The sequence below is a fragment of the Opisthorchis viverrini genome, assembly GCF_000715545.1.
Source record: "Opisthorchis viverrini unplaced genomic scaffold opera_v5_105, whole genome shotgun sequence".
In the NCBI taxonomy this organism is placed as follows: Eukaryota; Metazoa; Platyhelminthes; class Trematoda; order Opisthorchiida; family Opisthorchiidae; genus Opisthorchis; species Opisthorchis viverrini.
In genome coordinates, this window is record NW_008751759.1 from 1,322,767 (window position 1) to 1,347,877 (window position 25,111).

The 25,111-nt window shown below is 46.1% G+C and overlaps 4 protein-coding genes across 4 annotated transcripts in view; 2 read left to right on the forward strand and 2 right to left on the reverse strand.

Annotated features, from left to right (window-relative positions):
* T265_05480 (hypothetical protein) overlaps window positions 1–2,499 on the forward strand; it is a gene marked incomplete at both ends in the record, with an annotated part of 58,333 nt that extends 55,834 nt beyond the window's left edge. The window contains one exon of the mRNA XM_009170491.1: window positions 1,371–2,499. Within this exon, the coding sequence (XP_009168755.1) occupies window positions 1,371–1,701 (331 nt within the window). The remainder of the gene's footprint in view (window positions 1–1,370) is intronic.
* T265_05481 (hypothetical protein) overlaps window positions 1–3,773 on the reverse strand; it is a gene marked incomplete at both ends in the record, with an annotated part of 52,086 nt that extends 48,313 nt beyond the window's left edge. Inside the window, one exon of the mRNA XM_009170492.1 lies at window positions 3,710–3,773. Coding sequence (XP_009168756.1) covers window positions 3,710–3,773 — 64 coding nt within the window. The remainder of the gene's footprint in view (window positions 1–3,709) is intronic.
* A 229-nt stretch (window positions 3,774–4,002) lies between these two features.
* The window catches only part of T265_13784 (hypothetical protein), a gene marked incomplete at both ends in the record, with an annotated part of 31,268 nt that continues 10,159 nt past the window's right edge, over window positions 4,003–25,111 (reverse strand). Inside the window, 12 exons of the mRNA XM_009170505.1 lie at window positions 4,003–4,483; window positions 4,584–5,024; window positions 8,759–8,826; window positions 10,112–10,182; window positions 10,238–10,413; window positions 11,020–11,099; window positions 13,225–13,554; window positions 17,306–17,751; window positions 18,587–18,822; window positions 18,914–19,036; window positions 22,435–22,709; window positions 24,275–24,663. Of these exons, the coding sequence (XP_009168769.1) occupies window positions 4,004–4,483; window positions 4,584–5,024; window positions 8,759–8,826; window positions 10,112–10,182; window positions 10,238–10,413; window positions 11,020–11,099; window positions 13,225–13,554; window positions 17,306–17,751; window positions 18,587–18,822; window positions 18,914–19,036; window positions 22,435–22,709; window positions 24,275–24,663 (3,115 nt within the window). The remainder of the gene's footprint in view (window positions 4,484–4,583; window positions 5,025–8,758; window positions 8,827–10,111; window positions 10,183–10,237; window positions 10,414–11,019; window positions 11,100–13,224; window positions 13,555–17,305; window positions 17,752–18,586; window positions 18,823–18,913; window positions 19,037–22,434; window positions 22,710–24,274; window positions 24,664–25,111) is intronic.
* T265_05482 (hypothetical protein) lies at window positions 6,352–6,714 on the forward strand (the record flags this gene model as incomplete). Its single annotated transcript, XM_009170493.1, has 1 exon — window positions 6,352–6,714. One exon carries the CDS (start codon window positions 6,352–6,354, stop codon window positions 6,712–6,714), a length of 363 nt encoding a protein of 120 aa, XP_009168757.1.

Here is a 25,111-nt window from a genome sequence, read left to right on the forward strand (position 1 = left end):
CATAGTGCTTGGCGGTCCACAGAGTCAAAGGCAGCTTTCAGATCAAGAAAAACAACCATTGTTGGTTGCTGGAAGCAGTGTCGCTGTTCCAGAATCTGTCGGAGGGTGAATATATGATCGACGCAACCTCCAGCAGGACGGAACCCAGATTGGTTTTTACGGACCTGCCTCTCTCTGTGTTCAGTCAACCTTCGAAGGATTAGGCCAGAGAGCACCTTCGATGCCACAGCTAACAGGTTGATTGGTGGGTGGTTTTCACATAGCGTCCACCGCATTTAACGATGGTCTGACACATAAACGGAGTTGTACACGAGCACCCACGAATCACTCCGTTGGGATGCCATGGTGGTTTTCACATAGCGTCCGCTGCATTTAACGATGGTCTGACACATAAACGGAGTTGTACACGAGCACCCACGAATCAGGGGCTCCGTTGGGGCGCGAACATTATTCCATTTGTTCAACCCCACGTCAGTTAGCCCAAGAGAATGAGAGTATTGGTTGAGTTTATTGACAGTAGACAGCACTCACAAAGTTGCTACAGCCTCCGGTATTTCCACTCAGTAGTTTATCCTAGCATAGTGTCTCCGAGTAAACTATCGTCGTTCACCACGTGATTAGTCCCACGCAAACCGTCCAGTAGACACAAAAACAAGTCCCTTCTTGTATAGCTTTGTAATGTACTACTCATAAGGTTGCTGAAAATCCGTCGACAGCCCACGACTGGTTTCGTCCTCTTTGGGGCTCATCAGGTAGGCGCAGACCCCTGGTTTCCGTCAACCTTATGTTCTACTTGAACCCAAATTGCACGAGATCAGCGAATATATACTTATTTGCCAATCAATTTGGTTGTTTGAGAGACTCACCTGGAACCCAGCTGAATCCCTCGTTTGTGATGTTCTCAGTCCCTTCTTGACCCGACACGATTATTCTAGATTGTCACTTTTTAAGCGTGGATTCGAAAAACCGTACGAGAATGAAATTCATCCAATGAGAAACGACCGAAAAGAGCTTAAGGTTAGTTGGTTTACTGTCTCTTGGCTATCCAGTCATCCCCTCATGAGCGGCAGTGTGGTATATACCAACTCCCGGAGTGAACGATTTCATCCGCATACCAATGAACCTCTAACTGCAACAAAAACGTGTACATTATCAAGCAATTCGGTAGTATCTCAGCCCCTTGTCAAATATAACAATCATGTTGTGCTCGCGCTTTGACGAGACAATGCAGCTAACGGGCAGTATGATATAAGAAATCGTAGGTGCACAGGCGGTGGGACACCAGTCGGCGAAGCGGGGGGAAGTTTGTTCACGCTCGAATCCCATCACAAACTTGAGTTCACTTTTTGGTTCCTTTCAACTTCTTCCAGGTCGATAGAAAACATTCACCTGCCCCCAATCGATCAAACAGAAACCACAACCGATTTGAATTCATCGATTAAAAGCTTGAGTGAAAACCTGAACAACGCCATCGACATACGCCCCATCGGAAGAGGTTTAGTACCGTATGTAAAGCATTATTTAAGTGAAGCCCGTCAAACGCACCCCACACACTATCGACCCAAATGGAAGGAACCAACCAATCAGGACGAAGGTGAAGGCAATGCAGACCCAACTACACCACCTCTAAGTTTGGCTGAACCGAATGAAGACAATCAGGGATCCCGTTCGGCGGATGACGAAAAGGAGGCATGGTTTTGAGGACTGACTGATCACACGGAAGAGTAGGACCTTTGGTTGATCGACACCCTACAGAACCATGGAAGCCAGTTAAAAGAATCATTTCGAGATACATGTTGTATTTTTGACTAGAAAAAAACCAGACGAACCAAGCGTTTGGCTTTCGTGTTCAAAATTGCTCAACAGGCGTGAAAAATCATAAACCAAAAGCGCGAATTTTAGTAGAACAAACACCGAGTTTTGTGCATGGGAATGACAGCGTCGATTTCCGCGGCATGCTCTCGACGAAACGTCCACAGGTAGTTATCCGCTAAAATGGCGTTGCACGGGGTCTTTAGGTGACCTGCCTCAGCCAGAAGGTCTTTCACTTTCTGGACAATCAGCTGGAGTACGGGGGAGGAGGAAGGTGGATATTTGTGGTATGGAATACGACGAGGAGTAGGAATAGTACGGGTCTTGTATCAGAGGCCAATTTTCCTGTAATCCGAACTTCTAGCATGGTTCCTATGTCTGACAAGGGCTACACAACTGCACAAAAAGGTCTGAATAGTGAAGCAACAGTTAGGAACGGCTGCGTGGAATCAACCACTTTTCTGGGTGCTGTCTGACCGATGTGCTGGGATCCATAGAAGAGTGGATATCAAAAGAGAGGATAAAGAGAAGTTAAAAATTAAAAAAATAGATCGTTCGGCTGTAACACCCTTGCGGTGCCTAGGTGCCACGCCAACCGAAGGAAGCACGAGGGCCGGATACTGCCAGATCGCCCAAGCCTAGACAGGGGAAGTCGATATGCAAAGGTCGGATTCGAACCACGGACCTTTCGACCAGTAAATTCGAGGCGACAGTTGAAAAAATGAGATGTTACAGCTTTCGATTATCCGCCATACCATATCCAGCGAACGTGCGGCAGCGATGCATTAGTGTTGAACACTCGTGTGATACTGCAACCCGACTGATATCACCGTAAAACGGTGAATTCGGTACGTTTGTTTGCATCTATAAGTACGCTAAAGTAACGCCAGATCGCATAGACCTGAACAAGAGGACAATTTTAATGCTGATCTGAGACCCTTGGCTCAACAGCTCAGCCACACAAAAAACGCGGGTAGTCCAAACTGTAGGGGACAAGTTGACACCTTCGTTACACCTCAAAATCTGGTATGTCAACAGACTGTTTGTCAGACCCCTATGAATCAACCAGATCGGTAGAATACTGTATGGATATAATTCGACGAGTTGAATTCAAGTGAACGTTGCACTTATCCAACCACCTAAAACGAGGCGATGATAATCGGGGATTCAAAGTAATCCCCGATTGCATTACGTTTGTATCTCGCCTTGGTCCGAGTACACTTGCATTTGTGCAATTGCATCAACAGAAAAGAGGGGGATATGTCACGAAGAACGGCCAACCATTCGCCGGGGTGCGTATTGATCCTGATGCAGCAGAAATGCTTAGGACGTCCGCCTTCCTTGACACCCAACATACCAGAGTTCTGTGTTACACTTAGACGCGTTTCTCCCAATGTGGTGAGCATGCTAGCTACCTACGAGTTCATCCTGACTACTCGTCTCCTCGCGCTTCCCTGGTTGAGCAGACCAAGAGAGCTCAGTTTTTCACGTTTTTAAGTGGGCTGCCTGCTCGGTAGCTGATTCCCATAAGACTATTGTCAAGTTAAACGTGAAGTTCACAAGCGGAAGTACAAAATTCAGTGAACACCAGGGCGAAACCTGGTAGCCAGAACCTTTTGAGGATAGGTGCTTCTTCGGAGAGAAGGAGTGCTGCACAATAAATAGTGGCTAACAAGAAAAGTCCTAAACTCCCCAGGAAGGTAGTTTCCCTTAAGTAAGTTCTCTATGCAAAGTCTACTGAAGCAGTGGACGAACACTAAAGAGGAGGAATTACCCAGTGAGTAGGTGTTGTAATTCTTCACCTTCCCTGAAGCTACTGAAGTATAGTCAGAAGACAAGAAGGCGACCAGAAAAAACTGTGTTAACGCAATTACAACTTTCTATTTATATGACTCACTTGTGACCGCATTCCATGGTCGATCTGCTCTCAACCAACCAGTCTGTCTCTTGCACGCCCACATTGGTTCTCGGGCGGTTGTTCCTTTCCCTTGGTTAATCACAGATGGCCGTCTGTGAGCTCGTGTACGGGGTGCCTTGGCCATGGAGTGGGTGTGGACTTTCTGCGTCCCATTTTGACCTTTCCCGGCACATAATGAAATCGGACGTGATTCAGACGTGTGGGCATAATCGCACGGCCCTGTTTCACATGATTGTTCCGCTGCGCAGTAGACCGATGCGCAGTCGTATTACCTCCCCTTTCAATTTGAAACCGTTTTCGCACTGCTTGAATCTGATCGTAGCTTTTCTTCTTCTTCGGGTTAACTTGGAGCCAGTTTGGTCGTTTCCGTTTTCGATTGGGTCTTAGCTGTAAACTATGCGGTACTGTCATGTTCTGGGATAGTTCGAGACGTCGAACATGTTCGTCGTCCAAACAAGATGTCCCACTGGAAACTTTCTGCTTCTTGCCGGTATTGAGTTTGCATGTGGTTTGGTCGTAGCTGGTTGATACGTCTTGTCCAACGTCGACTTCGTAGACCACGTTCCCTTTTTTACCCAGGACAGTACCACTGGACCACTTTTCGGGACCTTGAAAGTTTCTTGCGTAAACCACGTCAGCAATGCGGAATTTTCGCGGTCCGTCTGTTTGTCTTATTTGCCGCATTTCTGGTGTCCTTCCTCTTGGGCCTAACATTGTCCTAAGTAGTCCTGATTTTCCGTCCAAACGTGCATTCTGCGGGCGATTTTCCACTGGGAACGTTTGTGTTTAGGGAATTTCGGTACATTGTCAAAAATGGTTAGATCGTGTTGCCCGATGTCTTCCTTCCTCCCACTTTAAGTAGAGCCCGTTTGAAGGTATCCACGAATCGTTCAGCCTGCCCGTTGGATTGAGGATGATAAGGCGGTGAGAACTTCTGCTCGATACCATTTTCTTTGCAAAACTGTCTGAAGTGTGTTGAGGTGAATTGTGTTCCATTGTCGGTCACAATCAGCTCCGGATTACCGAAATATTGGAACACCCTAGCCAGTTCATCGACAGTTGACTGTGCCGTAGTATTGCCCAAAAGGAACACATCTGGCCATTTAATGAATGAATCCACCAGAATGAGATACGACTGACCATTGATTGGACCTGCATAATCCAAGTGAATTCTTTCCCAATGTTTCTTGCTTTTCGGCCATGGTTGGTCTGGCCATTTGGGAGGTGTCTTTGCTGCCATTTGACAAGGTTCACATTTGTGACAAAACTGTTCTATTTCGGTGTCCATTTGAGCCTATAAACAAAACTTCTCACGAGGCCTTTCATACGGGCTGTACCTGGATGTCCTGAGTGAAACTGTTGCATCGCTTGTTTTCGTAGCTTTGTTGGTACTACAATCCGGTCAACAATTGAAAGCAATTCACGTCGATTAAGAAAATGGTCGTAGCCCTGAAGAGATTTCACCATTCGGCCACTTCGTCTGTACGTAATTCATAACTTCCAATAAGATTTCCTCATTGCCGGCCTCAGCAGTAACTGGTAATCTTCTGACGTTTTCAATGAGGATCTGATGAACCTCGGACTCGAAATTAGTCGCTGCGATCACACAATCATCATTTTCTCTTGGATATGATTTGATTAGGCGAGACAAGGCATTTGCTTGGCCGATTTCTTACGTTGATCGGCACTGAATAGTAAAATCATAGGCTAACAGTATGGTAGCTCATCTTTGCAGACGATTTACTGTGACAACAGGAATCTCTTTCATTGCCCCGAATATTGATAGCAGTGGTTTGTGGTCGGTAAGCAGCGTGAAGTGTCTTCCGTAGAGCATTTTGGGGAAACGATTCACAGAAAAAACGATAGCTAGAGCCTCTAATAATCTGGCTGTAGTTTTTCACAGCTGCTGTCCGCGCTGCGTGGGCGATAGCCTTCTGTTGTCCTCCGAGTAAAACATGTGAAGCCACTGCTCCAATACCGTAATTCGAGGCCTCCGATGCCACAATAATTGCCCGTTCTGGACACAGAAATAGAACAGTTTTGTCACAAATGTGAACCTTGTCAAATGGCAGCAAAGACACCTCCCAAATGGCCAGACCAACCATGGCCGAAAAGCAAGAAACATTGGGAAAGAATTCACTTGGATTATGCAGGTCCAATCAATGGTCAGTCGTATCTCATTCTGGTGGATTCATTCATTAAATGGCCAGATGTGTTCCTTTTGGGCAATACTACGGCACAGTCAACTGTCGATGAACTGGCTAGGGTGTTCCAATATTTCGGTAATCCGGAGCTGATTGTGACCGACAATGGAACACAATTCACCTCAACACACTTCAGACAGTTTTGCAAAGAAAATGGTATCGAGCAGAAGTTCTCACCGCCTTATCATCCTCAATCCAACGGGCAGGCTGAACGATTCGTGGATACCTTCAAACGGGCTCTACTTAAAGTGGGAGGAAGGAAGACATCGGGCAACACGATCTAACCATTTTTGACAATGTACCGAAATTCCCTAAACACAAACGTTCCCAGTGGAAAATCGCCCGCAGAATGCACGTTTGGACGGAAAATCAGGACTACTTAGGACAATGTTAGGCCCAAGAGGAAGGACACCAGAAATGCGGCAAATAAGACAAACAGACGGACCGCGAAAATTCCGCATTGCTGACGTGGTTTACGCAAGAAACTTTCAAGGTCCCGAAAAGTGGTCCAGTGGTACTGTCCTGGGTAAAAAAGGGAACGTGGTCTACGAAGTCGACGTTGGACAAGACGTATCAACCAGCTACGACCAAACCACATGCAAACTCAATACCGGCAAGAAGCAGAAAGTTTCCAGTGGGACATCTTGTTTGGACGACGAACATGTTCGACGTCTCGAACTATCCCAGAACATGACAGTACCGCATAGTTTACAGCTAAGACCCAATCGAAAACGGAAACGACCAAACTGGCTCCAAGTGCCGATTAGGCAAAGGATCTGACAATACCCCATCGGTATTACTTTGATTCCACTGTTGGTAGCCGTACACCCAACCGATGGAAATTTAAGAACAACGTCGGGGGAATGACTAAAGATGCTTGCGTAGAGGTTTGAAAACATGAGATCAGAGCTCCGAATTCTTGCAGTGTGAGGCAACAGCAGTTCGACAAGCCACCTACGTCGCTACATTCGATCCGATCAATAACTACCTGCAATGGGACTAACTTTTATCAGCAAAACCATTCGCCAAAATGTCGCCTAAAATGCCTCAGAATCCGTGAAATCGACAAAGTTCCATTCAGTAATAAGGTCAAACAAAAGGCAGAACTTTCGCGACAAGTGATGCGATTTTCGTAGCCCTGATATCGCGCGAAGCGAACTCAAATAGACTGAGGGATGGGAATTGTAAATGAGACTCCACCTGAACACCTGGCGTACTCGGAGGCAGACAGATCAAGACGCAGGGTACGTATATGAGTACCTAAAGTACCAACAGAGATATATCTTGTTCCCTCCGGATAAATTGCGCCACACATTAGCAGTAGGAAAAACCTGATGAAAATGTGTCCACAAACAATACAATTATATAGGTCAGAACATACAAATATAATGATAATAGCTAATAATAACGTTCGGCTGGAAAAGCTTTTCAGTGTCCCCAAAGAAGATACCGGCAGGGTACCCAAACCTAGAAGGGAGCAGTCGCGGGGCTCGGATCAGGTTCCGACCAAAAGTACACTCCGAAATGTGGGACACTGTTGGTCAACGAGTGATTAGACATCTGAGCTAAGGTCACTTGTAAATACAACAGCAAAAAGGGGTGTGTATGTGCGTTAAAAATGTGTGCAAAAACTTCCAGAGGTGGTCAGATTGAGAACTGAAGCGCGTGGACAACTATACGACGTAGGAGCAAGTCGCCGGAAACATGTGCCTGTCCACTTGGATGTCTCGTGACTAAGTGGGAGATTTCGGTTACGCACTCCTGAGAGGCCTAACAGGGCCACGTGAAATGCACCATGTTTATGTTTCCAAACAAGGCAAGAGCGGTTAGATAAGACCTCATGATTTCCCGCATGTGACGAGGGATAACAAATGAATGCTTGGTTCAATGAAAATCGATCAGTTACGAACAGTTAACCGTGTAACGATGTTGCTGTGGGTTGCGATATTTTGAAGTTTCGAGCGACATTTCACTTTGCAAGTGAGATCAATGTACTGAAAAGACCAGAAGCGTCATTTGGCTGTTTCATTCTTGAGATAGATGATGCAAGAGAGCACGAAACGAATTTACTGATCGGAAAGTCTGTGGTTCCAACCCGACCTTCGCCTCTCGACTTTCCCTGTCTAGGCTTGGGTAACCTGGCAGTATCCCAGCCCTCGTGCTTCCTTCGGGCGCATGGCAGCTAGGCACCGGAAGGGGTGTTAGAGCTGAACGATTTTTTTCATTCTGGATAGGACTTATCAGTAGTGTACACGTCACAAAGCTCTGGGGACATTCGAACTGGCGCCATCTGGTTAGTAGTTGAACGCCATACCATATGGCCACGAAGCATTGAGTAGCAGTGAGACCAATACACTGTATAGGATCCAATGTAGGCTGGCTTCTCGAGTGAAGAACCATGGAGGAACCATAAGAGTTGCGCAATTTATCCTTTATTAAGCTCCAAGTTGGTTAGTAGGGTTTGAAGAAACATAAAACGCGTGTAAAAAACAATTCAGCTGTAACACCTTCTTGGTGTCTAACTGCCATACAACCCGAAGGAAGCACGAGGGCTGCGATACTACCACGCTGTCCAAGCCTAGACAGGGGAAATCGAGATGCAAAGGTCGGGTTCGAACCACAGACCTTCCGGTGAGTAAATTCGTGCTCTAACCACCAAGCGTGTACTAAAACGATATTTCTATTACGAAGTGTTGTTGGAGATAATAGGCTGACTTTTTTGTTGTGATCTTAAACGGAAAAGCAGAACTGACGGTATCGCTTTCTGCTCAAGTTAGAAGATGAACAAGAAGTCCGATGGACGACTACCGAAAGGTAAGCCTACCTGAACAGCGTGAATTGTTGCACCGCGGATTTCTACCTCCAACTGACTTCCATTAGGGATCAGTTCACCTGAACATGAAGACAACAGGCTATCAGTGAACATTCAAGTCAATAAAAATACGTGAAGTTAGGACTTACTGCAAAAATAGAATGGACTACTAAGCATAATTCACCAGTGATTGCTTGTGGGCAGGTGTTGGGTTCCCTAAAGCTCCCAATTGTATGTATGGTCCCTTTCATGTTCCGACACCTAAGTGAGCAACCATTGAACTTGAGTTTTCTTGCCCTTACCACAGCTTATCAGCAGTGAATATCTTTAGCCATGTGGAGATTTCTGGTTACCGCCAGTCCACTAAGGCAGGCTGGATGCGCCAAGATTATTTCATCTTAGACGTCTTGTGCACTTTTCGCCCGACACGCCGAGCTAAAATACAAGCCTCGCGTCCGCTGAAATAGGACAACCAGAATGATCACGTCAGTACAGATGGAGGAATCTTGGAAGGGACATTGCAGATGCAAATCAACTGGTCCTCACTGACGGCTCTCTGAGTTCTCGCGTACCTATTTCCTCTATTATGGGATACAGAGCCAAATTCTCTCGCCTGCAATGTTCCGAGGGTAACGAAGGCGTTGATGTGGGATAACAACATTCGATTCTATTAGCATCTGAAATTCGCTTTAGAACATCATCGAAACCATAAAGGAAACTACTCACAAGGTTGCTAAAACTCCTCAACAGCCCATGACCGGTTTCGCCCTTCTTGAGGCACATCAGGCAGACGCAGTTCCCGAGTTTCCGTCAACCTTATGTTCTACTTGAACCCAAATTGGATGGGAGACTCAGCTGAATCTCCCGTTTACGATGTTCTTACGCAACTGAACTTCTCTTGCCGATTAAGACTGGGGCGTTAATACCTCAATGATAAGTGAAAAGATCCCTTAACATGGAGATGGTTGGGTTGGCTTACTCTCCAGTCACCACCAGCCAATGATTCTAGCCCAGCATGCTGGCCCGGAAAAAAAGGCGCAATGTGCTGTTCCTAAACATTTTATTCGTTAAGTACATTTCTTCATCGGCTTTCGCCTTCAGCGGGAAACACGGTTTTATCAGCACCGAAGCCGAGTAATATCTCCGGAGGATAGTTTCGAAGTGCCAGTACATCAAGTTCGGTCATTAGTTTCGTTTTTCAAACAAATGTAGAATGAATTTATCACCTGATTTGAATGAATAACCACGTGACCACCTAATTCAGTCCTGAGAAGCTAGTCGCCAGTTTGTGCCATCGCTCACACCACAATCAGCTTAGTTTAAAAACTGACACCAGTGCCCAGTAGAGTGTGTAAGTACACTTACCCGTACGAATCACATCCAAAAGTTTGTCCGAGTAGGAAACAGCACCATAATAGAACAGAACTTGTGGTACTCTGTGTGTGTGTGCGAACGAGTACATATTAGAACAAATTCAACCGAATCATCTACCTGTAATCTGCGAATGCGGTGATTTTGTCAATATCATCGAAAGCACCAACACCCTGTCCGTTGAAACACAACCAGAGTTCACCAACGAGGAGTTGCGCTCGTTTCAAAAAAGAAACTAAATAGGGATGTGAAGGCAAACAATCCGGCACCTTGCTGGCCTTCGTAGATAGCCGTATCTTTAAACGACGGGAAGTGTTCACAAAGCACATCCAATAGTTTAAAAGCTGATCTTTCGCACATCTGAACAACATTCTTGAACGAGCCACCGAAATCTCGAACAAGAGTCTTCCCACTCTCTCGAAGAAGACGTAGGCGCTCGGCGAACAAGGGTATTTCCACGTTCCCAACGGAACGGAAGATTCGTTTCAGTTGTGCCTCAGTGACGTGTTGATAAGTGTTTGGATCCAACAGATCAAATCCTTCCTAAGTAAAAGAGTAGTGTATCGATCGGAGACATGGGTGAACAAAACCTCGACCGCTCTGTTAACAGCTGCACAAAGAGCCCAGTAGCCCGTGTGTACTTTCTGATTGAACAGGACTTGGTACTGTTGATCGGATGACTCGGTCCAGAAAGAGAAATTCAGTAAATCGGTGACGAAAATCCTGCAAACCACGATGTAGACTTAAAGAGTTGGTGGAATTCGCACACTACCATTCAATGGCCCGGTCATTTGGGATCTTTGGAGTAAGCTCTTGGGAAGACCATTTTTCAATTCCGAACGTACCCGAAGACAAAGCAAATGATAACTCCCCAACTGGACGGATGGGGTCTAGGCACTCACCTCTTTCGCCAACTTTTCGATCCCAAAAGAGTTAATGTGCACGTGGGTGGCACGTTGAACAATGAATTCAGCAGACAAAGCTGGTGAAAGGGTTGCCATATTTGGAGGCAGTGAGATTAGCTCATCAAGCTGGTGAGAATAAAAAGGGGAATTGCTAAATACACAACCTAATAAATGTCTTGTCAAAAAACAAAAACGTGTGAAGTCCGCCGTTGGTGAGGACACCACGAAGACAACTGTTTAAATACTCCTGGGAAGACAACTACACGACCGAGTGACGCTGTCACAAAATGAGATATTTGTCGTATAACAGACAATCAGTTAACTGACGCAATGTCCTCGTAGTTTGAGAGCTCATCAAGTGGTTTGTGTCAAAGAAACGAAGTAAAGATTGTACATGGCAGCATCGCGCAAACACACTGCAGCAACTTCGATCGTGCCAAGCCATGTGTTCGGCAGTCTATACGGCGTTTACAGAATCTATAGAGCGGAAATCTGTTCCGACGGATGTCCTATGGGTCTTCAACAGAAGAACGAACACATCGTCAATCTTTGCCGAAAGCGTTGTGTACACACAACAAAGTTTCGCGTATATGAATCCTACCGTTCCGTAGTTGCGAAAAACACTCTACTATGACCAAATGATATTGATTTCAATCGCAGTTTTGTAAAGTGGCTGCAAGTGGATGGTGTCATCAATCCCGAAATTCGCACAAATCTATTCGGGACTGAACCGATGGGGAAAGAACTATCGCTAAACTATGGTACTACCCTAACAGGTCCCGAGTTCAACACACACTACAGGCCCGGTCCGGGTCGCTACACCACGGCGTGGCAACTTCACTAAATTGTGTGGAAAGGACCTTATGGCTTGCAAACAGAATGTCGACCGGTGACGGGGCGTCGTTCAATGTCTGGATGAATCGCTCCAATTCAGATTACGAAAGGTTTAGATGTCACTCACCTTCCAGAGTGGAGTCCGAAAAATCCTCATAGTTGGAAACGCTTGAAGGTATGGCCGCCAATCGACGCCAACGGCATTTTTGTTGTGCGCACCTCGGCATCATTGTGTTAAGCTAGCACTAGGTACCTTCCACATCCAGTTTCATTTTACTCTTTATGCCAAAGCTTTCAAAGGCATCAGTGTTGAACACTGTTGTGCTATCGATGATGACGAGATAGAAAAGTGAGTTGGAAATCCACATCGATACCTGTTTTTATGAGCGAACAGTGCAACTCGAGTAACAACGAAAAATGTCGACAGCTGGGTGTTCCGACCCTGAGACAACCAACGAAGGTAGGGTAGAGGGCTAGATGGGAGGCTGACTTCTTGATATTGTGGTTGGGAATGGCTGCTGCAATGATCCCGAGGGCTACACTGCCAGGAAATTCACTCTGCAAAAACCTACCATGTTAAGATCAAAGTGAAGTAACCAAACGGCTGGCACCGCGACCGTGAATAATCGTGCGATAAGGCGACCCGATGGTAAAATCGTGCTGACCTCCGCGATAGGCTTGAATACAGCATGGTATTTTATCACTTATGGGAACAGCGACGGTACCTTTCCCGGAGGAGTTAGAAAAGCTTGGCCTTAAAAACGGCACGCTCCGATCGTCCAAAGCTTAGTTGACCGTGACCTCCAGTGAACAGTTAGATACATGGCCTGACTGAACCAAACTGGACCACGTGACCTCCAGTGAACAGTTAGATACATGGTCTGACTGAACCTGGACCACCTGCGACTGCCGTGGGGACAGGGCAAGAGGATAGCCCATACAGAGAGGAGAAAATTTGTCTCGTAGAAAAACCCCGATAGTCTGTTGAGTATGGTCGCATAGCACTGAGCAAATATATACAACGGGGTTTGGCGATGTTGGAGAATATAGGTAGCTCTGGTGTGCTGCTTGCTTGTTCATCTGTTACCATGCAACTGTTGAGCTCAGCGAATAGATCAGCAACCAAACCACGGAATGTGCTTATACTGAGCACCCCGTCTAAACACCGAGACAGATGAGGCCAGCTCTATCAAAAGCAAGTAGCCTACTCACAAGGTTGCTGAAAACTCTCTGACAGCCCTTCCTGGGCTCATCAGGTAGGTGCAGTCCCCGAGTTTCCGTCAGCCTTATGTTCTACTTGAAACCGAATTGCACGAAATTAGCGAAATACACTCATTTCCCAACTAATTTGTTTTTCGACAGACTCACCTGGAACCCAGCTGGATCTCTCGTTTGTGATGTTTCCAGGCAACTGAATGTGCAGCCTTATGAGTAGTGCATTACGAATATCACAATATCTCGAATATCGTGCCAACTGAATGAGACGGCCTGTGTGCAGCACATTCAGTTGTAGAATATCATAAACGAGAGATTCGGTTGAGTCTTCGGTGAAAACTAAATTGATTTGCAAATGAGTGTGTTCCGCTAAGTAGCCTAGATATTGTAAGTTATCGTAGAAACCAGAACTTCGTTGTGGCAGGAAGTAGATCCGTTTGATTACATTGCTATGATTGCCCGGGAAGGGAGTTTCCACAATTCCTATGGCCGAAAGAGTCCTATCGGCAACTTCATCTTACAATTTTAAGCGCAACTGTAACAAAACCCAAAGGCTGTTTGTTGCGTTAGAACCACCACAAGCTGTATGAATCGGGGATAGTCTTATTGTGGATGATAATACGCTGAGCTCACACAGTGTTCGTCTTCCCTTCAAGTGAAATCGGCCAAAAAATTCATAAATGCCTTTAACCAGTGAAAGTAGAACTAAGCAGCGATACAGACCAACCGAATTAAAGGCACGCTTGGGTCCCCTTAGTTCTCCTAACCTTCATGCGCCACTAATGAATCGTTCCAAGGGAAAGATGCGACTCTGGGTTCATCTTCAAAATCTGGAAAAATCGAACATAACCAGGTCTGACTTCTATAACGGTATCATGTAGCTTAGCAATTGCATTCCAATGTGATGGGTTTGATTGGTTGAGTTGAATGTCACACACTAGCCGGTATCCTCTTTATGGACAGTCACCGCCGAAAGGCGCTATCAAATTTAAGCTAAATGGCTGCAGTGGTCACGAGAGATCTCTGATCGTTCCAGCAGTTACCGGTCATCGTGCTTCAGGTTTCAGCAGCAGCCCTCAACGAAATGCTCCAGCTGGAATTGAAAGATGCCCGTTCACACCCAGAACATGGAAGAGTACAACTAAACGTCTCTACAACAGAATTCAACAGTACATTCCTTGCTGGATTGCCAGCGATTATCGACGGACGTCGTCGTTGTCACCAAGTTTCCAAAGGTCGTGCTATCAAGCAAGGCGGATGGTTGACGTCATCCGCAGGATTAGTTAGTTGAACCCGAGATAGAAAGGGGTTTTGGTCAAGTGGGGATCTGGGAAGCCACATGATGAAGTCCAACGTTTCGACGCAGGAATACGACTGACACGTCTGTCGATACCACTAACCAGCGGCGTTCCGTGATTCGGTTCTTCTCTAGAACTCACACGAAAGAATAAGTTACCATAAACTCGAATTCCAAGGCCACTCTACGTCGGAAAAGTTTTGTGAATCCTCAACAGTGCTTGCCCCTGGAGAATTCCGGAAATAAGTAAGACTTGGTAATAGCATCAGGAGACACTTCAATGAATTCGGTGGCGATTTGAAAACATTCAGAATCCACTCGGTTACCCAATGAAACGTAATCAATATTCACTTTCCATACGAAAAACTGCATACAAAGAACTAGGGCGTTAGTGTTGTTTGAACATATTTTCAAAAAATCCCCTCAATGAGAATGAGATGTTTTTGTATACAACCCTGGTTCAATAGAGGTACCAGTGACTTAGAATAAGGAAAGAAACGCGGAAACAAAACCCACTACCAGCGGATAAGATCGAACCCTGAAATTCGATTTTTGCTCACTTAGGGTACAGCAGTTCAAGTGTGTTGTATTAGTCTCCCGAAGATGGTGCATTTACCCAGTACGATGGAACAGAGCCCGAGTACCATACTACTAAACTTGAAAGCCATTGGAGAACCCATGAATATGAAAACAAGTTCTGAATCATCGGAAGGTGAACAGCGTTTGGGGAAACATTTTGTACCCAAGGTGCAAATTCGAGTGGAACGGCACCCTAACCGACTGCTCCAAGTCTCACGCCTGTCACAACACCGTCACAGACTCGACTCATCTTGTACGTGAAACGCAAATCCGACATCAAGCAGGATTGCATTAGGCAAATCTTAAAATTACGTCGTATTTCGGGAGCGCCCCGAATACGGGAGACCAAAAAAGATGAGATCCTACGATTTTAAAAGACCTCGACTGAATGAATGGATTCGCTCCTCTAATTATTCTTGACCAGGAGAGTTGAGGTTCGTAAACCGTCTTCACAGAATCGCCGGAGCCAGCCAACCAAACCCATCAGATTGATGGGTTCGAAATACACAGTACGCATGCTCCACCACTGTCAACACAAGATAACTCTATTTTGTGAACCACTGTTGTCGAAAAGTTCACGGAAGACAGGCCGTGATATGGCACTATGAAGCAAAAGGGGCCAGTGTGAAACCGAAGCTACTGCGGGGGAGCGTGATAAGTGAAATGGTTATGTGGTTGTGAGATCGCCTCTTTTCGCTTGTTGGCGCATTTATCCGTGTACGCTTACTTCAATCTCAGAACAGCCGACATCAAATAAGTAATATTGACAGGCTCACCTAGGACACCGATATTTTTAGTGAATCCATCTGGAGACTATTACTGCGCTACGGATAGGGATGGCACACCGTTAAACATGAGATTCCACTGTCTGACAAACGAAATATTATTCCAGGAAATCGGTTTGTGATTTCTGAACGTCCTACGTAGCACACAATTAATCGAGTAAACAAAGGAACAAGCAATACAGCATGACACCGTTGTTCTAACCAATGCGCGGGCTGACCTTGTTGACTTGGTATTCACACTGGAACGAACCAAGGCACTTCAGATATCATGCTAATCCGATCGATGAATAAGTCAATGATATCGTTAAACGCCTAAGAAACGTAAGGCACTAATCAGACGATCAGCATGGGTGGGTTTGGATGTTACCACTGGCTGCAGTGGTAATGAATGTCTTGAGGAACTGACATATTCGGCTTTTGATAATAGATACGATTTTTGCTTCCACGACACATATACCGCCCGTAAATTACTGCATATGTACTCAGTGCTGAAAAGCGGAAACATTATTCTGACCAAATAGGTGAAGATATCCAGCTACATTAGCAAAGTGGTAAAGCCCGGAATAACGCCAATATATCGATATCATCCAACGCCCGCTGAGACATGTATGAATGAAACTATTTTGATGAGGGTAAAAAGCTAACATTAACCTGTCGTATGAAAACAGTTAAACAAATTCAAAACGGGATATAGTCGGTGCCGACGCCAAATTACATACGAGAATAATCGAGCCCCATTGTCAGGCAGATCAAAACAACTGACGCGAATTCTTAGTCAGCTTATGGGTGAGATACAACAGGTTGAGGGCCGAGGCAAGCAAACCATCAGATCAACACACAATGCTGTCAGCTGATTATTACCAGAATAAACGCCGCCCACATCAGAGAAAACAATATACTACTGCGTATGTTTAACAGGATTGTAAATCAAAATGAAAACAAGATACAGTATGTACAGGGGGTTGTCATAGATGCGATCAGTCTAGTTCGCGAAATCGTGCAAACATGGCACGCTTAACATTATCTTTATAGTTGTCCGAAGGGGGGCCGCGTTTCAAAGGCTTGATACCGAGACCGACACCAGCCTCGCGAAATTCGGCTTCGATTATCTGAGTTCGGCCTTGATTTTCGCGTCCAAGACCTTGTCCCGCTTGCCAGCCCATTTTCTCCATCAAACGACTACCCACGCTGGGACCTAGAGTACGAATGAGCGGTGAAACACAAAGAGAAAAGAGGGGGAATCCGGTAAGTGAAAAGCACCCAGAGAAAATAGTCTAAAGCCACATAAAACCCAGTAAGAACAGAGTGATGGTTGGCTGAACCGAGGGAACTAATGCACAGGAAGTGAGCGACAAAGCGCTACAGAACCACGATTGTCTCAGTAACCATTCTTCGGATGTCCATATTACAAGGTCCCTCAAACCTGAGTCAAGAACAATGGCGAACGTTGGACGTACAATGCCGTTAATTTGGGACGAAGTGGAGTGAATCGCGCTAAGTAGGTGGAACAACAATAATCTCGTCTTCCCGGAGTTGGGATAACTGGGTTTGCGTAAAAGGACCGACAACTTACCGGTAGGTTGCGGTGGAGCGAAGGCCGGCGCAACTCCCAACATCGGTACTGGCTCAGCAGTAGGCAATGGCACAGTATGTGTCGGGCTCCGGTCGTATTTTCTTCGAGGAGGAGAAGGCATTCCATACTTTTCTCTACGCTCCCTGGCGCGATCGCGGTACTGGGGGGCCCCTTGTCGGGCCGCGACCGACTTAGCATGATCGTTGGCTGCATCGGCACCAATCTGTATCAGCGAAGATATTGACAAGTTGCCTGAATTCGCACCGGCTGCACCGGCGGGGGACTCTGTCTTTTGTGTCGGCAGTGGCTGTAGGCCATGTTTCGCCCTAAGCTTGTTGAGGTTTTCAATGTGAAGGGCCGAAAATGCCCGGTGCTTCTGAAGGGTTGCTGCATCTTTGAAGCCTCTTGAACAAAGTAAACAGGCTAGTTTTGCCCAGTCCAGTAGCCTGAAACAACACAACGTAAGTCCTGGTACGTACAGACGGCATTAAACATGCTATGACAGACCGTCGCAAGCTGATTCACGAAACGGACACAAATGATTTAAAGAAAAGTTCATCATCATTCAGCTGTAGCACGCTTTTCGGTGTCAAACTGCCATGCCACCCGAAGGAAGCACAAGGGCTGAGATATTGTCAGGTTGCCTAAGTCTAGACAAGGGAAGTCGAGATGCAAAGGTCGGGTTCGAACCACGGACCTTCCGGTAATTAAATTCGTGCTCTAACAAAACCGTCTAGTATGGTGCTCGAGGTCTACGTTTTACGGTGTCATCACCAGTTCTACTTTGTGTTAGGAACGCGACTAACTAGCCAACAAAAATTGAGGTGTTTTGATGCCAAACGGGGTGCAAGGGAATGTTTGACGAGTTACGTGACTGTGCACCTTGTAAGAAACAATGAGCCACAATATCATATAATAAATATGTTCGTTCAGCTGTAACATCCTTTCGGTAACTAGCTGCCATACCACCCGGAGGAAGCACGAGGGCTGGGATACTGCCAGGTCGCCAAGGCCTAGACAGGGAAAGTCGAGTGGCAGAGGTCGGGTTCGAACCACGGACCTTCCGGTCAGTAAATTCGCGCTCTAACCACTTGGGCCATCTCGCCCTCACAATATCATACAGAACTATGACGTCCCGGCTCACTGGATTAGCCACATTTTCTAGGTAAAACGATAAGCCGTCCCATACTGTTTATGCAGTGAGCATTTTACTTTACTGTGCAGCTCAGAGTTGGTGTACATTAGACTAATAGCTAACCTCTAAAGAAAAAGCTAACATACTTGGCCTCTTCGTCCGCCACTTTTCCTTCGGCTTCGAGATCTGCGTCACTAAGCTCTTTCTGCCTGTTGATGAGCAGATCATTTGGGCCTGAATCATCACTGTCTTCTGCTCCACCATACTGTGCAACAAGGCTGGAGTTGCGCTCGGATCCAGGGCGCGTTTCCGAGGTAGGAGGGGCAGAAACGGCAGCTTCAAAAAGGGCGTAGCCAGTATCGGCTGTCCGACTGGTTTCAGCCTAAAAAACACCATAAATTCGCATATATCGATATGAACTGGAAGGGGATGGATGTACAGGAAGGGACCGAGAATTAACCAAGGAAACTTACGCTGGATGTTTCGTTGCGTGGCGCCACAGCAATCGGGTTTTTCTTCTGAGCGTTCATACGCTTGGCCCATTTTTCCATTTCCTTTGCGATTTGTTGCGCCGATTTACCTTTTGATAGTCTCACCTGAAAGAAATAACAGTGGTAGACTACGACTTAGTAACCTCGAGTGGGGCACTAAACCGATTGATCGGTATGAATGGAAAATGCACAGTTGCAATTCACCGTTACATTCGAATGGTTAAGTAACCCATTTTCGAGCCCGGAGTAGAATGAAGACTTCAATGTCTATGATCAACTAACGAACTCCCTTAAGGATGAGACTAGCACTATATCGAGGCTTCTAACGCCCAATGACAAATTTTTTAAAGTACGTTATTTGAGTCCGAAAGCAACCCACCTTCCACGACAGAGCTTGCATAACTCTGCTTGAAGTTGTCTGGAAGCGCTGTGCATTTGCCTCGGAACGCTTCCGACAAACTAGGAACACAACCTCCATAAATCGCATTTATTCGTCCTATAAATAAATTATAATCATACGACGATGAAGCATCAGTATTCGACGACATCGCTACTGATGACGATGACGCCGGTTTTCAGTGTCAGTACATATTTACGCATCGACACGTTCGGTTGAGTACAGCGGCTCACGAAAACTGCGTAGCTCAGTAGCTTGGACATTCTGATCGGCGAGCCACGGTCGGGTACAAAAACGATGACCCAGTACGCATCCAAATGCTCAAAATGAGTGTTGGCCACTTTGTAAATACCTTTAGACCTTAAGTTACGCGTACATGACACAGGGTGAGATCGGACCGTACATTTGGCATAGAAGTGGGGGGGTGGTATAAACTATAATCATGTTTTTATGCCTCACAAGAGACAGAAACAGACTTGCGGCAATAGCCAATGACTCTCTAAGGCCAACGCTCCATTACGTATCCAGCTGCCAACCATTGCTTTGACCAGGCCCACGAATGTTGCGAGTTCAAACCAGTCTTCTCTTCGCTGCAGCCGATTATCTGAGGACTTTCATCCTCACTACGGGTCAAGAACACATTAATTTGGGAACATTCAAGTCGCACTTTGTCTTTGGTCAAATGATCGGATGGTTTCATATGACCATAAAAATCTTACGGCAGCTGGCGCTGAGACCAGTCGCCCCCACTCCCAAATCGTACTGAGGCGGCTTGATACCATAATTTTTCCGTAGACTGGATAACCCACAAGTGCGCTGTCGTCGGGGTAGCCGCTAGTTCGCGACCGAACACTTTCTCAGTCGACTGGACACCCATAAACAACCGAATCGGGACTGTTCGACCATCCGCCTCCATAGGAACTGCCACAGGTTGAAATACTGATTGCTTTTTATACTAATGGTAGCACTGATTTATCCGCACATTTCTAATCTGTATCTGACACGGTCTTCTAGTTCACTACGAGCTGTAGAACGCAACACAGGGGCGCCTCATCCCATCACAGAAACACTTTGGTGGTATTCAGTTTCGGGGCAAGGGGTGGTGATAACGGCAGACACCTTATTTAACTCTGTAATGACCCCTAGTTACCCCTCAGCAGTAGACTGCTGGCGCCGTTGTGCTACGCAAAATGCGGAACCACAGAACTAAATGTTATCACATTGTCATCAGCTGGCGATCACGAAGTCCACAGTTCTTGAATGCCGAACATCCTGGAATAGGTGAGTTGATTTGGATCATGCACAAATGCAACACAGGCTTTCATTTGTTTCGCTCCGTAAACTTAGAGAACGCGCTCGCTACCTGGCAGCAGAGAAGCTTTATGATCCACAAGTCAGAAAAACGTAACCAAGCTCAGCACGCAATACTCTGCCAGTGGCTCCTTTGGAGGATATCGACGGCAGAAATATCGGTGGACTGAGATTACGCCGATGATAGGGGGCGAGATGGCTGTGTTTAGAGCACGAATTTACTGACCGGAAAGTCCGACCTCTGCCTTTCGACTTCCTCCTGTCCAGGCTTGGGCAACCTGACAGTAACCCAGCCCCGGTGCATCCTTCTGGAGGCGTGGCAGTTAGGCACCGAAAGGGTTCTACAGCCAAACAACGTCGATGATACCACTTGATTACTCGACAACCAATACGCCGCGCAATCTGCTCTTGATATTAGATGTGATTCCATGTTTTGGCATGCGCTTTGTAGCTTAAATGTGCACAGCTTGAGGTTGTTCATAGGCCACTTCATAGGCTGCGAAGTCAATGAACGTATTGGCAAAGTTTGGGAAACATTTGCAAACTCATGTTAGCTGTGGCGAACCTATTAGACTCTAAAACCTCGAATGCCTACAAAATTTCGATTACGGTACCCCTGTAGCATAGCAAGAGCTAGCTGGATGCAGCGTGTGGTTTAGCCACCTTACTTTACAGCGACTGTTCCCAATGATAGATAGGTGGTAAGATATGCAAAACTCAGTCCTAATCACCGCTTACCAGACCGCTGTGTTCTATTGTTACCCCACGCTGGCCGAACTAAGAGCCTTTGGGTTTCCGCATCTCCTTGGCTGGGCTTCAAATAGTTATGCTTGCATGTAATTTGGAAACCCTACAGGAGATGGTACTTGACGCACAATCGCAGCCGGATTGCCCAACTAAAGATTGTCTGCCGCCATAAGCTAAAATCTTGTTGAGCGACTTTCACACACTGATGGCGGCCTCCAACAGGATGCTCAGATGTGCTTGCCTCGATGCCGTTTCACCGTGCGGGCCGTTTTCCATAGGGAGAATTTTTTTACCAACTCCCCACTCTTCCCCTACCAAATTTTTGCGAGAGCACTTTTCCTCACGGCTGTGTAACAGCTAAGCAACATTTATTACTACTGGTCAGTTGGTGCCCATTTATCAGAATAGAAACTTACCAAATAGCTCCCCTGTCTCGAAAAGGTACTCTACATGCCACTATCTTCCTGTGTCCTAGAGACAGCTTATTTTTCGTGCTGTCATGTTTGGGTCAGCCTTTCCACATACCTATCAGTCCTTGACAGTATCCAAAACATTTCACTTCATTGGGTCCTATTCTCAAGCGAGCGGCTCTGATCGCTTCCTAATTGTCTGTCAGCTGCATCCTTTTCGCCGTCTTATTGGTACCGTTGTGGTAGCAATCGTTTTTCCGACAAAAAACGTCTAACTCGATTTCCACGATATCCAGTACCCATACCGAAGTGATGTTTTTGCCTATTTCTTCCATCTGACGACTGCACTTCGGGACAACTACTATTAATTGCCTATTGCACAGTAAATCTGCTACTTTTGAAGATTCAGATCAACACATTCGTGTGAAAGCCACCTTAACTGTACTGTTCAGTTAGGTGTCTTGGCTTTCATACAAAATGTGAAGACCTTCAGACCTTTTCCTGTGTGATGGAAACATAAAAGTGTGAGAACGTTAGCAACTAAGCTACTGTGGTTATGCAGTACCACAATTCAGTCTTGGCGAAAGCAAAGAGGCGTGTTTAGAATCAAATATAAAAAGCAACCATGGAAAACGCACCCGTTCGCCGCCTTCGGAATTTCCTTCAGTGTTATTTTTAGTGGCTGCATTCTGGTCGCTGTTTGTCCCTTCGGTCTCCGGTTTTGAAGCCGTTTCAGTGGATCCAGGTTGGGGGACTGGGAAATAAGTACTACGGGTCTGATCCCAGTAGTAATATCGCTGGCTGACACGATCGTAGAAATACTTGGAGTTGGGTTCGTACAACAAACCAGTGACCGGATCGTAGTAGAAACGCGTGGATTCATCATAAATATACTTAGTTGTGTCCGGATAAGCTAGAAATGGAAAAGTTCCATTGGAAGTTCAAGTCAGAACATCTATTTTATAAAAGCGTTCAATACACGACTAAAATCTACTTCAAGCTTTGAATTTTTTCTGTTGTGAATCGGTAGATCACAAAGAGTTCAAATCGTTCTATAACCTCCGGCAATAAGGATAAAACAATACATGGGAATTTAAGTGAACGGACAGCTGAGCGTGCACCCGTCCAGACAACATGATATCCTATACTGTCCCAACCAACAAATCATACCAAAGGGAGTGTGGATAGGGCTCAAAACAACACTGGACAACTGCCCGAGAAACCTAATAGAAAATAAAGGAAATGCATTGATACGTCAAGTGGTTTTATCGGTGAGAGGAGATCGAACAACAGGGATTGAAAACGAGAAATGCCAGTAAACTCAAGACATGCACTGAATAACAGAATGGTGTTATCTGAAGAGCATCTGCTACTGCCACCGCTAGGCAAATGATAAACTGGCATATGAAATAAGTGACCAGACCCATGCACTTGGTGCAGCTCAAGTGGATAGGAAGTCAACGTACGGTCGAAAACCATTAGCTGATGTTTCCACAACACACGCACAACGCTTCGAATAAAATATAGATTAAAGCAACCGACTTCATTGTCTTCCACGTAACGGCGTAGCTTAACAACCCCAGATCAACGCTGGACGACTTGCCGCGTTAAGGACCTCCCCATTTGTCACAAAGTAATGTACCCCCTAAGTTAGAGAACGAAACGAGCTTCAGCGGTCTTAGGCACGAGTTACTACTCGAAGCGAATACCTGATCTTGCTATGGCAATCAGCACTCTGAAGACGAAAGTATGGTCCGAGTCAGCCTGATACATCAAGTTATTCAATACATACTCTACCTGGATGGGATCAGACCCAAAAATACTCTTTAAGAGGTTCGATGCCACTACAAAGCACGATGGGCGCTGTCGTCCATATACCCTTCGGAATGGTACGAAATATTGGGATCGGTTTGGTAGGATACGGGGATACGACAAAAATGCCAATGTTGTCGGTGAGAACAGCCTTTCAGGAGTGTCTTGTAACTACGCTTGCACCTGGCTGGGTGCTGCAAAACACGGTCACCTGGATTGATGCGTCACAAAAGTGAACGCGCCTCAAACTATGCTAGGGTCCGGACACTTCTGGTACCCGAATTTTTTTAGGCTCAACTACATGTTTTGGGGATGGAATCGGAATAACGGTGAATCAGGCAACATTGGACTAGGTTTTATCCACACCAGACTCTAACAGTCCGATGTTAAGATGGCCTCATTTCAGAGGTTTCATGATATCGAAACAGAGGGGGGGGGGAATCGACAGTTGTCACACTAATCAGTCGTGCAAGCAAACGAGGTGGTTTGGGGGAGCAGAAAACAGAACAGCAGTCGTAACACGACGGCGAACAAGTATAATGCAGAGCATGATAATTCACTTGGTGCGGGTTTCACCTGAAAAGTATTCCCCTGATCAGGAAAACCAAGATGGTACTCGCCAAACCAACAGAGTGTGATTAGAGTTATAAAGGTTTCAGGACTTACGGAAAACTGTCATGGCGGCGGTTGCAGCATGAAAAGGTAAGCTCGGTGGCGGCAAAGTTTGGCCTGCAGCTACTATTCGAGCCACAGATGTTCCATATGAATTAGACTGCGAATGATCTTGTGCAGCACGCATTGATTTGGCGATGGCTGAAATCAGATGCTGTTCCGTTTGCTTCTGTTGAATAGCTGCGTGTGCGACCGCTGGACCGCTTGTTGGGCCCTGGCTCAAAAGTGCGGAAGCCGCGACTGCATTCATCGCAATCGCGTCGGGTGTTATGTTGCTGTTTTGTGCTGCCATGGCAGCATGAGCCAAATCTAGGGCCAGATTGCGGCTACTGTTGAGTTGAGCATTGTAAGATCCTTCGGTTTTCAGGGTCGCCATGATGGTGCTGAGACGGGAATTGAACATGGAACAGAGCTAGACTGATAAAGTATAACCTCCTTTGTAAGCGCGAGTTGAAGAAAAATCACCTTAGGTTGGTAGTCGTCCTTGTGTGACGACACGACTTTACGCAGACGGACACAAGTCGATGCCACCTAGTGCGAAGTTACACATGAACCAGGGTTACATTTGCTGACTTCTGCGGGCAGAACTCGACGTAGCAGAGGGCGACTGGTACACCAAACGAATAAAGTGAACTCAAGTCCAATATCACAACCCATGGGATCACCCACGCCTCTTCGGGACTTCAAACATCCAGCGGCCATATGAACATAAAGCCCTTATAAGTCACTACCGCTACAGTTTTTAGCCGTGTATGTACATCTTGATTTACGCTTCTCCAATTAAGTTAGTCATCACTGAAAACAATACAATAGTAGCACAAACCTATGCTT